Source organism: Crotalus tigris, unplaced genomic scaffold, assembly GCF_016545835.1.
Source record: "Crotalus tigris isolate CLP2741 ecotype Arizona unplaced genomic scaffold, ASM1654583v1 scf7180000018364.571795, whole genome shotgun sequence".
In the NCBI taxonomy this organism is placed as follows: Eukaryota; Metazoa; Chordata; class Lepidosauria; order Squamata; family Viperidae; genus Crotalus; species Crotalus tigris.
In genome coordinates, this window is record NW_024096966.1 from 268,913 (window position 1) to 284,512 (window position 15,600).

Here is a 15,600-nt window from a genome sequence, read left to right on the forward strand (position 1 = left end):
GACTTTTTGCCTGCTAGTTCCTACTTTATAAGTTGTGCAAAACACAATCCAACTTGATTTCAGAGACAAGGACAATACTTATTTACAGTGCTTTTTTTGTAAAAAAAAAAAAAAAAGTGCCAAAACTCACATACGTCATACAACCCGACTTGCCTACCCTACAAGGTTCCATCCAAAAAAAGGTGCTGGAACTCCGTTCTGGGCATTCTATGACAAAAAAAAAAAAGCCCTACCTATTCACATCATCTCTTGTAGCATGTAAGCAGTGACAATAATGAGGAGCTGGAGTGGCATTTTCTGTTTATCTTGCTTTCTTGTTCATTTTTGAGACTTGGGCTCATGAAAAAAAATGGCAAGGAAATAGACAAGCTGCTCTCTATATCTAATTTGTAAAACCTTTGCAAGAAATCATAGCTCCATTGAATTAATCCAAGCCCTATAGATCATCCTGGAAAAATCTTTGTAGTTACTGAGAGCTAAAAATAAAGGGACAACACTCAAACAATTAGTCCAGAAAAAGTTCTCTATCTGCAGTATCCAATTTATATTTCGTTCATGATGTGGGATATATAAGTGACATAATATGGCATTCTAGAATTAGACAACATAGGAAAATACCTTTTATTCCTGGTAATCCTGGAAAGCCAAATTCACCATCACGGCCCTGATAGCCAGGGATACCCTCAATTCCCTACAAATCAGGGTAAAAATATTCTTTATCAGTTTAAACCTGCCTTCAATAGATTTTATAAGTAGGGCAGAGAGAGAATGAACATCAGTCTAAAAAACAATCTCGAGCAACCAAAAGCATTGCCAATGGAAAATTGGAGAATATAAACTCAGTCCTTATAATTGCTGGCCTTATATTTCTATTTTCTCCCTAAAAGAAAAAGTAGCACTGAAACCAATTTTTTGCATTATTTATTTAATCCATCTCTAATTTTAAAATAGGCATATTTCTGTATAGATACCTCCATGTATTCTTAACAATTTTATTTTGGAATCTGTTATCTTTCCTAACAATTAAATACAACAAAATAAAAGCATAGTTAGTTCCTTAGTATTGGACATATTATTCTGAGAAGAATGAGGGCCTCAGTAGAAGAAAAATTACCCATATCCTAAACACTCATAGGTCAATGAACGTGGGGTGAAAATTCTTTTTGTATTTGCTCTGAACTTCCCTGTTCCCATGCCTTAACAGCAGCTAGGTCTTATTTATAACAGAAATGAGATAGCTTATTCCATCTATGAGTGAAATAGCAAATAATAAAAAATAAAAATCTTAGGACATTTCACCAGCCTAATGACACCCACTAATACACCCACTAATTCTGCATTGATAGCTAAAAAAAATGAAACATGGTAAAATTCCTGGTTTTTTAATCAATGCTAAAAACTGATCGTTCAAGTTAAATTATTTTTGCAAAATGTAAAAGCTTTCCTCATCAACAATTTTGCATTGTTGCAAGGCTAATATATAAAATCAATAAATGACTAATAAAAGATATTTATTTAACTTACTGGCATACCAGGAGGGCCATTATCACCTTTCATTCCTGGTGAGCCTGGAATTCCATCAGTTCCTCGGACACCTTTGTTTCCTTTTATGCTGTAGCCTGGGACTCCAGTAGGTCCTGGGCTACCAGGAACACCTATATTTCAGGGGGTTTCAAAGGGCATGCATTTGGGAATAGTATAGTAACCAAGAAATTATATGCCTACATATTTTTATCTCTTCTATCTCCTTAATAAATTGCAATGTGTGTATGACACTTTTCACTTTAAATCTGCAAAGTTGGTAGCTAGATCCCCTTCCACAGGGAGCTGCCAGGAAGAATACACCCACTCACCCCACTTAACACACAACAATGCTTTTGGTCTAATACAATCTTGTGGAATATTGTATATACCTCAGGGGAGAGAGTTCCTTAGAATGCCATAGACAAAACCTGTCATTGAAACAATAGCCCACAACTCTCATAAATTACTGTCTCTAATTTGGAAGGCTTTAACAGGGGGTTGGATAAGTTAATGGAAGACAAGTCTATCAAGCACTAGTAGTCTTGAAGACAGGTTGGCTGTATTTTGCCTCCAAATATATTTGCAGGAAAGAAAATGGAAAAAAAAATACATTTCTGCCAATATGCAGAAAAAAAATGGTGGACGTGAAATGCGTTGGTCTGATCCATCAAGGCTATTCTTATGTTTCTATATTAAATGCAGATATGATTGGACAGTTGGTACATCTTCCCTACAGAAGACAGCTGCTTGGCTTCTTAATTGTAAAGTAGAACAGCTAAATGAAGAGGGGGAAAACACCTAAAGTGAAAGTAGGAAAAAAATCATGATGAATCTGATCATGGATAAGAAATGAATAACTGCATCTATTTTGTAGTAATGATAAGTTTCTGCAAAACAAATGCTAAAGTTGTTGTATAATTAATGGCTTCTTACCTGGATTTCCATCTGGGCCAGGAGGACCTCTATTTCCTTTGAGGCTAAGTATTGTCCCTGGTTTTCCTGGAATTCCTGGTGGTCCAGGTAAACCAGGAGATCCACTAGGTCCTTGGTCTCCCATAACACCTTTAATGCCTTGTAGTCCTGGAGAACCAGCTACTCCCATATCTCCTTTGATACCTTGGGAATGAGTATTTTAATCAAAGTTAAGAACATATTGGTCGTTATATTTTTAAGGGTACTATGATGTGTTCCAAAAATTCTAAAAATCCCAAACTAGTGATGTCACAAAAGATAAACTGTATCCATCATTATTCCATAGATGTGTTCCTTTCAACGTTTATTTTCCATGAATATACTTTCTGGTAATACAATCTATTTTCCACATACAGGAATTATAATATTGGATATATAACCCAGTTTGGATCAGATGTTATGAGTTAGAAATTACTTTCTTTGTAACAATCACCATGAATACTACTACATTTCTGATCAGATGATGTGATGATCTATCAGCCAGGAGTAGACAACCTAGGAATCCTGAAGCATTTATATTCAGCTTCTCTATCCTGTCTCTTCCAGTTAGGATAACATGTAGCATATAGTCAACTCTAGAATAGACAAAATAAAACTACTAACTCTATGAAAAGAAAACATAGGCAAAAGTCTATGTGTGTGATACATACCTTAGCTCTATCTGCTGTCTTAAGGAATTCAGGAAAACCTTAACTGTGGTTATGTGGTACCAAAAAGGTTATTTATAGCAATTCTCCCTCATAAGAATAATTATTTCTTTTAGAAGAATGGAAGGAATAATTCTGAAAAAGCCCTATTTTTCTTTTTGTAGTCCACCCAATTATTGGCTACAATATGTCGAACGTGTTTTATAAAATATATGCAAATAATAAACAATTGTCTAGCTTTCTGATCTGGATTTTCTTATTACAAACTTGAATAAATTTTATTATGCAGCTAGATTTCAGTTAACCTTAGTGGGGATGGAAATCCAGCTGGTGAAAAAGAAAAGCATGCTGTTGTATAGTACATTTTTTTAATAATATAGTAATAGCAATAGCACTTAGACTTATATACTATTCCATAGTGCTTTACAGCCCTCTCTAAGCAGTTTACAAATGTCAACATATTGCTCCCAACAATTTGGATCCTCATTTTACTGACCTCGGAAGGACAGAAGGCTGAGTTAACTTTGAGCTCTGTCAGAATCAAACTCCTGGCTGTGGACAGAGTTTGCCTGCAATACTGCACTTTAACCACTGCACTTCCCGGGCTATTATATATAGTGTGGAAGATTTTTCAGATTCTATATTATGAATTTACAGCATCACAGGGTTGTATTGTGAGGAAAATAGAAGAAAAAGGTGTCTTGACTATGTTCACCATCTTGAGTTGTAAAAATAATAAACGTGGGTTAAAAATAAAATAAATAAGATATGCAGTATATTTTTACCTTTAGGTCCAGGAAGTCCTTTAGGGCCAGGAATTTGTTGCCCTGGGGAACCTACATGATAATAATGTATTTTATATTTCAAAAGTAAAATAAAATTTAAAAGGCACTATATTACAAGGGTATTAATAATAAATATGGCTAAATGTTATTCTGAAAATTCATATGCCAAATATTCATAAACAAAATCTATTTTAATGAACTCATTCAAATAATGCTCTTTATTTCTTGAGAAATTTATTTAGCAAAGGAGTTACTTGCTTAAATAGTTCCAACATGGCTGATACATACTGTGATTTCCACATTGCTACAAAGTACTTCCAAGTTGCTATTAATAAATATATAACCGATTCAAATTCTTGTTCCAAGAAGTATTTGAAATACTGTACATTTTTAAAGTACAGCATTAAGAATAAATGAAATCTAATTTTTATGTTCCTTATCATCTTTGCAATATGCTAAATAATGAGAAATAGCCAAAATACTTGAAACAGTTTTGCATCCAGTATCTGACAACAATAACGATCAATTCAAATAATGTACAATATAAAAATATGTGGTTAAAAATTAGGAAAGGTGTAACTGGTAGCCATTCTTTTTAAATAGTCTTCCTAAAGGTTAAGCAACTAAGTTAAATATAAGCATTTGTCAGCAATGAAAATAATTTTGGCGTGATATCACAATCCCAATTTAACAAATTTTGTCAAAATATGAAAAAGATTTCAAAACAATAAAAACCTTGCGCTCCTGTTTCTCCAGGTGGGCCATAAGTACCATCATGTCCTTGATTACCCTTTTCACCAACTAATCCATTTTCACCAGGCCATCCAACTGGACCTGAGGAAAATAAATTTTAAAGACATATTTTATATGTATTTCTGAAAATGAAAAAAGCCACATTGCTTAATATCATGGTACAAAAATAGTATAATGGGAGAGTGGTTTGCTAAACCACTAAAATAAATATATTGTTAGAGATGTCAAAACACTGATACTTGCAAATCAAATTTTGTTCGTCCTAGAAATACTTAGAAAAAGGTACAGTATATTGTGCTTCCTTCTAGAATACAGGTTGATAATGTCTCTGAATTATAAGATAGGATAAGTATACAAATAGTAGACTATTTTCCAGGTGTTCTTCATCACAGACATGTGAATACCTAGACTGCAAGCTCTACAACAGTGATGGCGAACCTTTTAGAGACCGAGTGCCCAAACTGCAACCCAAAACCCACTTATGTATCATCGGGTGCCGGGTGGGCATGGCCCATTGGCTGGGTGTGGCCATTGGGTGGGCATGGCTGCAGTGGTAAGGGCAGACTGGGTGGGACTCAAAAGTTCAATCAATCAATTCCAACTTTGCGAGATCTTTTTTTTTCCCCGCAAGAAGTTGAAATTGATCGATTGAACCTTTTTTTTTTTTTTTGCACACGGTGGCAGAGGCCTAAAGTGAAAAGGTTTTATAAAACCCAGCTGAAGGCCTAGGACTGGAGCGACGGCATGCGTGCCCATAGAGAGGGCTCTGGTGCCATAGGTTCGCCACCATGGCTCTATAATATCAATATCATGTTTGGCTTTCAGGACAATTCCTAGTAAATATTTAGGACAGCTCTTTTCCAAACAACAAACTATGCTGCTCTTATTGTTGAACTATATTATTTCCTTCTACCAAATCACTCTAATCTGAAGTGGGAAATGTGTGGCCTACTGGTTTTTTTTACAGCCCTCAGTGTAATACCAAAAGGAACTGAAGGAAACCTTTCATTTAGATTAATGTTCTATTTCTTCTGTGTACAGTATTCTGTTAAATGTAGAAGAAATGAAAGAGGTGACATAAAACTAAAGAGAAAAAAAATAGGAGAAAAGAGACAGAATTAATAGCTCTGTGAAATGTTTGTTTTAGTTCCACCTAATTTTTTAGATTCCTCTACTAGTGGGATTTTCTTAGATACTATTCTCATGGAACATGGCTCTCTACAAGTTGACCACTCTTGTAGTCTTTGCTAACTAATAATGCTTATATTGTTCACATCTTTTATGTTCACTGATAAAACTTGAAGAAGAAACAGCTTGAGCAAGCTGACAACAGCAAGGAGCAACCATCACTATTTGTTCCATATTCTTTTCCCTGGTAGTATCTAGATATTATTTAGAAGATTAAAAAAAAAGAAGAGCAGTACATAGATTTTTATCAGCAGTTACATACAGAAACAACTCCAGCAGTGGCCAGTTCAGCTATACCATATTCTACCAATAAGAAATCCATTCCACCTAATAGCCAATATCAAACTAGAGAAGACAGTATGGAAATCCATCAGCTAAAAAGCAGTATGTCCAGTGCTGGGATTCAACTGATTTGCACCACTTTGGCAGAACCGGTAGCTAATTTTTTGTTACCCAGGCCCAAAATGGACTTCCAGAAGTGGCATCCACACAAAGAACCAGTTGTTCACATATTTGAATCCCACCACCGAGTATGCTGCATGTTCAATTAATTTGGTTTCACTGCTTCTATAGATTGCAAAGCTCTGCATCTGTGCATCTATGCAACATGATAAATGGCAGATGGATTGCATTTTGCATTATGGGTCATAAGCCACCTGTGCTTCTCAACCATATTATACAGGAGAAATATTTCCATTTTGGATAAGAGATAAAAAAGCCTGGAAGAGATAAAATAGGTTCTTAGACGTTCATGCTCTCTATTTAGATAGATAAAACTAGTTAAAAAATAAATTGTTGTGTGTTTCAACAGTGAAAAATGGGGAATGTTCAGAAAAAAAACAGTCTAACAATTTACAAACCTGGAGGTCCTCTAACACCATCTTGTCCTGGTAGTCCTTTGTTGCCTTTGCTACCTTTATTGCCCACAGGTCCTGGTTGTCCTATATATAGAATATAACATATTGACAAAAAATTTAAAGGGTATTGTAAAGGAGCGAAGTGGATCCATCTTTTTCCTTCATTGAATATAAGTACTTGTGTTTTCTCCATATTGCTTAACTAGCACAGACAATTAAATGCCCCACTTTATGGCTCAGCCAAACACTCTTCTTGCTCTGATTCTGAGACCAGAGACTGGTAATAATTTTTGAGGTCCTTTCCTCAGAATGGAGCCTTCCTCTTGGTACTATCTTTCCAATGAAATGAGTAGAATCAAAGTGATCTGGCAAGAAAGTGGTTGTTTCCATCAGAAAACAAGATGCAAATTCCTACACAGATATTCAAATTTGTAGGAGGAGCCTAAGAGAAGCTGGTGATCTGCAGATTCAGCCTACTGCAGGACCATCTTGTCCATCCTGATGTGAGGCTGTGTGCCTTCATGGTTATTTCTGCTTTATCTGTCAGAAAGAATAGGACCTCCCTAGCCTAACATAATCAAGATTGCAAAAATTGATATAGTATAGCTACCTGACATTTTGAGGAAAAAACATGAAACTTATAGGATGAGTTCCAAAACAGTATGTCTTAATTAAAAAGCAAAGGGGAAAAAAGATAATCCACAAATCTAATCTCCCAGGTCTGTGAATTGGCCACTTCCGACCCTCAACCCACCAAGCTTGACCAACAAAAGACTGAGGTCACTGTTCTATTTTACCTATAATTCCTGGTAAACCAGTATCCCCTCTGTTTCCAGGTAGTCCAGGTACTCCAATAAGACCTGGGTGGCCTTGTGATCCACTTGCCCCCTTTCTTCCCCTCTCTCCAAGAAGACCTGGATTACCCTAGCATGTAGCAACAAAATAAAAGAGTAAATAAAAGACCAACAAAGAAACATTACCTGATACAAGGAAACTATCATCAGTTTTCTATACCTTAGGTCCTGGGTTTCCTGGAGGCCCAGTACCAGGTTTAGGTTCTCCTTTATCTCCTGGAATACCAGGAAAGCCAGGTGGGCCTGCTACACCTGGGGATCCAGGCAAACCTGAAGAACCTTCCTGCCCTTTAGGACCTGAAATGACATAACATTGAAATGTTTTTATTTTACTTTTTCACTTTGATTTATTTGAAGTTTCAGTGAGGGTCCCAATGATCCAAAATCATTTAATGCAAATATTAAATGAGATACATGTTCTGATCTGATCTGGTCCTTAAATATAAATTCTTTTATCTGTCAAGCCCCATGTGAAGCTACTGCCAGTCTTTTTGTTGTTGTTGTTATAGAATATAACATCAACATCTTGAAAGCATGTCAGGGCTTTCCTCTCCCCTTATCCCAAACAGAATTCATCTGGGGTTATACTGAATTTCCTTTCTTCTTCTTTCCCATGACTAATTTGATATTTATGTACTTGAATTTCTTCAAGTTTACCTCTATACACCTCTACAACTTGTTAATGAAAATAAAGTTGTACCCAAATTGCTATTAACATAGAGAATTCTTGCTCTTACAGTATCAGTCATTCCACTAAATCACAAGTGCAATGGACCAATAGAATGGTCATTAAGGCAAATTGTCTGTTAAATCCAAATATGATTTTATGCATGGGCATTTTACATCTGTTATGTATTTTATTTAATTGTAAAATGGGAGTAGAATTACACATGTGTGCATTATACATATTTTCTGTATTTTGCACATAAAATGTGAGTGGGATTTTTACATATATGGAGCATACAGTCTATGGATAGTCTTATACCCAAAGCCTCCTAAGCTAAGTTTTACTGTATTAGTATTACTATAATGATAATTTAGATACTTTAACAAGATTACCTTGCATTCCCATGTCTCCTCTGTCTCCTGGAACTCCTGGCAATCCATATATTCCAGGAATTCCCGAAAGTCCCTTAGCTCCTTTAGCTCCTAAAAAGATAATTAGCGTTGAAATTAATTGTATAGAATTAAAATGTGATTGACAAGTCTTTATCATAGTTATTACTGTGTCTTTCAGAATATTTCTGATAGGAAAAAAACTATAGCCCTCAATTGTTTTTTTCTTCTATTGCTTCTGCTTCTTCCAGTTTCTTTTCACTGACTTTATTATTCCAAGAACAATTGCTACCTCTGGAAAATAATAATAATGAGACATTTGAATTCATATTTGTTTCAAGTTAATATGAGACGTATTCATAAGCAGATTGCTCCTTTTTATTAACTTCCCCATTTATCTATAGGCACATATGCATTCATTGATGACTATCTGTACATTATACCAAACCATTGCACAAACACACATAGAGTCCCAGAGACACAGTATTGATTAGCTCTTGGTTTAACATGATTGACTGAATAACAGAAATATCTAGCTAGTATAATCTGAGATCAAAGGAAACCTACCTGGTGGCGGTAGAGTACCTGGTGGTCCAACAGGACCCACATATCCTTGCACACCTTGCTGACCTTTTTCTCCCTTGAGTCCTGTTCTTCCAGGAGGTCCTACAGTGGCAATGAATAGAATTAAATAATAAAAAAGTATCTTCTTGCTTTAGAATAGAAAGAAAAGAAAAGGTTGACATGAAATGGTAAATTTGTAGTATAATCTGCTACATTTGTGTAACTATTTGCATTTTAATAATGATTGCATCCATACATTATAATACCCCATAATTTGCTTATTTTATCCTAATACATTGTATGAACTTAGCTACTGAGGTTCATAAAACGTTATTTACAATGTTGGCTTACTCAGTAAACTGTGGTGAAATAAGCATATGTGATCCAAGCTATATCTACTCAAAACTCAAATAATAATCTTCACTTGTAATAAACTTCATAATAGGTGAAAACGTTGTTCAGAGTAGTAGTCTAAGATGGGAGCCATACAATCTTTTGAATAAAAAAAATGGAACTATACAATCCATCTCTGTCATATAGATTCAAAATGTATCCTTTTCTTTGGAAAGTGGATCCAGAATGATGAAATTTCCAGTGCAAAAGTGGTAGAATGACATTTAGCCTTTCCTGTTCTACTACTCTCCTCTCCTCAATCTACTTTATAGATCTGAAGGGGGGAAAATGTAGTTGCAAGTCTTGGGAAGTGAAGATAATGGATTAAACAATGCTGGTTCTATTTTGTAAAAAGCAACAACTAGCCACTTGTAGAATATAGTGAAGGCAGAATCATGAAAACCTGCAGAATATGTATCATAGTGATAGTATTGCTTTATACCTTTACTTCCTCTCTCTCCTTTATCTCCATAAATCTCTTTAGATTCTGATAGCCCAGGAAGACCTTTATCACCTAGTTCACCTTTTTCTCCTAAAATTCCTTTCATTCCTTTTGGTCCTGGAAAGCCCGGAAAACCTAGAAATAACAAATAAAATAGGATGAAAAAAAATTGCCATCAGATTCAAATACTAAATGAGACTGAGAGATTCTCAGGAAGCATAGAATACAGAGTTAGGTATTCTATTTTGAACTGTCCAATCTCTTCGACAGTTCACAAATCTGTACTTGAATATATTTATGTACATTTCAGAATACAGGTTGACAGATGAAAAGGCTGGTAGTGGTATATTCTTATTCTCTATATTTTAAACTTCATACATCATTCATTCCTCCATTCATTTTCAAGTTGAAGCTTTTCCATTACATCTAAAACTAGAAAAAAATAGGCCATTAGATTTGCGTTTTCAGTTTTGGGAACAGTATTGGTTTCACAAAAACAAAAAAGATGTTCCTTTTGCTTGTTTCCAGAGATTTCATAGGTGCCATTTATTGATTTAATTTTCAAACAATTATATTAGAGAAAATAGAAAGGAAATTTGGAATATTTATAATGGCCTTGTTATCTTATATTGAAAGCATTCTCTTTTTTTACCTCTTTGTGCTATATTTTTTAATTTCATTGGTTATTTTATGCCCCATGCTTCTACATGCAGAAATAGATATACAAATAAAAGCAATAGGACTATTATTAAACTTATTATTATTATTATTATTATTATTATTATTATTATTATTATTATTATACAAAAGGCTTGATTGAAGATAATAGTGTTGTTGTTTCCCCCCCCCTCCCCCGTAGGGGAGAAAATTGGAAGGAAAGTAAATTCTCAAGAGTGCATCATCCATTCCCCTTCTCTGTTTCCTAGGGGTGACGTAAATGCTGTCAAAAACCGGAAAGCTTCTAAGGACAACAGAAAAATGAAAAGCTACTTGCAACCAATTATCTACTTTGTAGGCCCAGTTTTCATGCAAAACAAAAACAAAAACAAAAAACCAATCCACATTTCTATGAACAGGGACTACTTGAGAAATGACATGACAATTAAGCTGAAATGAAACTAGTTAATTAAACTACTCTGGTGATGGAAAACAAGTATGATTCTACTGACAGTTCTTAGAATGACTCTTGTCTGCCTTTTGTCAGTTCAAATAGAATGGACTAAGGAATAATATTTTAAAACCAGGTAAGGCAAACATTGCACAACTTACCTCTGCCTCCAGGGATTCCTGGATTTCCAGAGGCACCAGGCAATCCAGGGCTACCTACGTGTCCCATCAAACCTTTTTCTCCTCTGAAACCTACCAGAAGTGAACCAAACACATCCATAGATATAAGAGGTATTACCCAGATACTCAAAGACATTGCATGACCTTTGAAAGAAACTTCAAAAAGAACCTCATCATTTGCACATATGATAATAATATAACATGACCTTTATTAAATGGCAATGAATACTGCTATGTATTAAGCAATTCATAAGGTCTGTTATAAAAATGGTTAGCTGTTTGTTCTATTTGAATTATAGACTGTCTGTATAACTTTAAGCCTTTGTTTTAGGCGGGAATGAGTATTTTAAATTGATTGGCCGCCACCTAGTGGCGGTCCATATAAATATAAGTCAAGCAGATGTAGAGTTGCTTCTGTGAGAACTGAATATAGAGCTGTTAATTCAACTCCGTGTCTTCAATGCCTCGCTGTTCCCACTACACAACAAATACATTAATTATATCAAGATTCTTTTTGTTTAAGGAACATTTACCTGGTGTGCCTGGCATTCCTGGCTTACCACGTTGTCCTTTGATGCCAGGCAACCCTTTATTTCCTTCAGGGCCCTGTAATCCAGGAAGTCCAAATCGTCCTGGAAATCCTGGGATATCTAATCCCGGAATACCTGGATCTCCTTTGGCTCCTACTGTTCCTCTGATCCCTAAAATAACATATATTATCAGATTTAATGTTTCAGAAAAGAACAGGCTCCCTTTTACCAAATGAAGGATTGCATCAGCATTTCTATAAACAAAGAGAGGTCAACACTCCCTGTGGGGACACAGAGCCTATGAATAAATTTAAAAAGTTTCTTGTAATATTTTGTAGTAGGAAATTTCTTATAGTCATGACAAGAAAATGCAACCAACCCCAAATCCACTGGATCATTAGATTCATGTTGAAAAAAGCAGATCATTCCAACACTGACTTTTATCTTTGTATTATTTCTATAATATGCTAGTAGAAAGCAGGGGCAGAATAATTTAACACATCAATGACATTACATTGATAAAGTATGAATATTTTGCCTTAACAGCATGTTAATTATTGTTGCAGAACAAAACCAAATCCAAACTAACGCAGTTATTTTAATCACTCCAAACATCAAAACTATAAAAATCAATAATATATCACTTAAATTTTCCCTGTCAGTAAATCACCATTTTCTGTAGGTACTACCATTGTCTGCTTTTGCCCCAACATATTTTCTGCAAGTATATAAAACAAACAATGCCAGAAAAAGTCCATGGTCTGAACCTTTAATACAGATAGTCCCTGACTTTTTAACAGTTTGTTTAGTGACTGTTCAAAGTTACAAAGTCACTGAAAAAAGTGACTTATGACCATTTTTCACAGTTATGACCGATGCAGCATCCCCAGGGTCATGTGATCAAAATTTGGATGCTTGGCAACTGGTTTGTATTTATGGCAGTTGTAATGTCCTGGGATCATGTGAGCACCTTTTGTGACATGTGGCAAACATGACATGCAGCAAACAAAGTCAACGGGGAAGCCAGATTCACTTAACAACCATGTTACTAATTTAACAACTGCAATGATTCACTTAACAACTGTGGCTAGAAAGGTCATAAAATGTGGCAAAACTCACTTAACAAATGTCTCACTTAACAAGATACATTTTGGGCTCAGTTGTGGATCTTGAGATGAGGACTACATGTATAACTGATTTCAAGAATCCCTAGGTGATAGATCCATCACAGTGCTCACTGCATGATCTTTGTGAGCAATAAGGTTACCATTTGTTTGCCAGGCCATGGTTTAGGGAAACTATTGTATTTTGTTAAAATTGGCATGTATATACTAGAACTAATGATGTTGCAAATAACTTTTTGTGCTAGTGAAAATAATGACTATTATGATCATTTTCATTTGATTTTTTCCCAATTTATTGTGGGTTAGATTTTTATATTCAAAACATTATAATAAAAATGATAAATATTTCATCAATTTGACTTACACTGATGCAGTGCCCTCCACGTTTGAATATAACTGTTATGTACCTTGCACAACAGATGTTAAGAACAGGTTAGGCTATCAGAGCACTGTGTTTATTATATACATACTATTAATTTTTTAATACATTATTAATATATCGGTGTGATTATTTTTGTGACATTTTTGTATATTGTTACCTTGTGGTCCCATTACTCCACATTGACCTGGTTTTCCTGGTAAACCAATGAGACAATGACCAATTTTTCCTGGAAGACCTTTCTTTCCTGGAGCTCCAGGAGCTCCAAGCTCCCCTGAAAGATATTCATCATATTCAGTTTATTTAAAATTAGTCTTAATTTTTTGTCTCTTATATTCCAGAACACAAATCTCACTCAAACAGTGGGGAAACAGAGAGGGGAGGGGGGAGGGAGGGAGGGAGGGAGGGAGGGAGGGAGGAGAGAGAGAGAGAGAGAGAGAGAGAGAGAGAGAGAGAGAGAGAGAGAGAGAGAGAGAGAGAGAGAGAGATGGAATGTAAAAATGAATGTAAGACTTTATTGATCAAGGCAATAGGAGATAGAAATACTTGAGAAACCCTTCTAGGTTAAGATTGGATTCAGAGGCTTATGTAGTTCAATATTATAAGAGGACAAGGTGTTATTTAACAACAACCAGAAGTCAGAGCAGTTTCTTATACATAGGAACACATTTCAGGATATTTTGTGACTGTTATTAGAATATGTTCCATGACACGGTGTGTACATGTTTTAGAAAAACTTCCCTTTTAAAAATTAAAACAGGTTGTTTCAAGCCAAAGCAATTGTTTTGCATTCCATGAATATTTTCACCATTCTGGTGTGCCACAATTTCCAGAATAGTAAATTTGTTACTCTTTGATAGGAAAAAGAAATAGAAATATTTCAATTTCAAAATACTAAATACTAAAATAACTACTCATGTAAGATCGACGTAACTTGAAATAGGTGGTTCCAAATAAAGGATAATCAAAACTAATAGGCTATCATAATGGCATGGCTCAATTAGAGATTAGTTTGATTAAAAACAGAAGAGATCAATTAATTCCTGCTCAGTTTTTATGAGTTGCTAAACAGACAGCTTTGCCTCTGAAAATGTCAGCCATAGTTTGCTAATGAAGTGTCAGAATATCAGATAATTAGATCATGGCCTATTAGCTTATCACCACTGAATCAAAACTCACTTTCTACACATCACTTGTTCTGAGACTGTGGCGGCCATCACCATATGATATAATAGTGAATTCTACTGCTGAATATGTCAAGATAATTTTGTGACTGTTTCCAGAATAGCAGCTCTGTGGTAGAAAGGCTAACTAATTATTTTATATCTGGATATGGTCTGTCATATCATCCGACTTGGGAGAATGTACCTTTTGGTCCATCAGCACCTTCAAAACCTTTTTGACCTGGAGGTCCAGGTAAACCTGATGATCCTCTTTCACCCTTTTCACCCAACTTCCCCTCTTCTCCTGGTAAGCCAAGACTTCCATGCTGTCCAGGAATAAATGGACCTGGTTCACCCTGGAGCACAGAATAAGAAAATGTAATATTACACCTAAGCATTAAGGGAAACAGGACTATGTTATTGCTAGTTTTCCTTATATCTCTTTAGCCTTTTCCATCACAAAAAGTTGACGATTTTACTTACCTGTCTTTTCTCATTACAAATGGTTTCTTTTAATATTACACATACCATGGATTTAACAGATTAATTTAATTAAATTGTGTTTAGAATTAAACACAAATATATTTCCCTGCTCCTTCACTTTTCTATAGCTGTATAGTAACACTTTATAAATCCTATCTTTCTTTCTGTCTGGCTGTCTCTCTCTCACTCTCTCTCTATATATACAATATATATTCATGTCTTGTTTATATGTTATGTTGATAGTGCAGCATCACTAGTTATAATAATTAATTTAATAAAGGAAATATATTAATGGAATGAAGTTGTTCTTACATTAACTTTATTGTGGGAAAATAAAAACATTTATGTCATCTTAAAGTCTAACATGCTTATTATAGCACAGCTTTGCAATTATTGATACCTACAATATCTCCAAGCAATAAATTGTTAAAACATATGGAGAATTATGTTGCATATTTAATGTATTAAAATATTTTTTAAAGTTCATAACATCAAGATTGTTGAAGAAATTCTGAACACTGAGAATATTACTTAAATGAACCCAACTTTCAAGCTGTATCATAACACTTCCCACACTATACAAATATGGTTTTTTCACT

The 15,600-nt window shown here is 34.9% G+C and overlaps 1 protein-coding gene across 1 annotated transcript in view; it reads right to left on the minus strand.

The window, feature by feature from the left end:
* Nucleotides 1-15,600, minus strand: part of COL4A3 (collagen type IV alpha 3 chain) — a 71,497-nt gene that overhangs the window by 8,295 nt on the left and 47,602 nt on the right. The window contains exons 30-44 of the mRNA XM_039350912.1: nt 14,724-14,874; nt 13,516-13,629; nt 11,856-12,023; nt 11,305-11,394; nt 10,036-10,170; nt 9,204-9,302; nt 8,640-8,729; nt 7,741-7,877; nt 7,524-7,650; nt 6,730-6,810; nt 4,664-4,762; nt 3,929-3,979; nt 2,458-2,640; nt 1,525-1,655; nt 619-691 (exon numbers count right to left, since the gene is read on the minus strand). Coding sequence (XP_039206846.1) covers nt 619-691; nt 1,525-1,655; nt 2,458-2,640; nt 3,929-3,979; nt 4,664-4,762; nt 6,730-6,810; nt 7,524-7,650; nt 7,741-7,877; nt 8,640-8,729; nt 9,204-9,302; nt 10,036-10,170; nt 11,305-11,394; nt 11,856-12,023; nt 13,516-13,629; nt 14,724-14,874 — 1,729 coding nt within the window. The remainder of the gene's footprint in view (nt 1-618; nt 692-1,524; nt 1,656-2,457; nt 2,641-3,928; nt 3,980-4,663; nt 4,763-6,729; nt 6,811-7,523; nt 7,651-7,740; nt 7,878-8,639; nt 8,730-9,203; nt 9,303-10,035; nt 10,171-11,304; nt 11,395-11,855; nt 12,024-13,515; nt 13,630-14,723; nt 14,875-15,600) is intronic.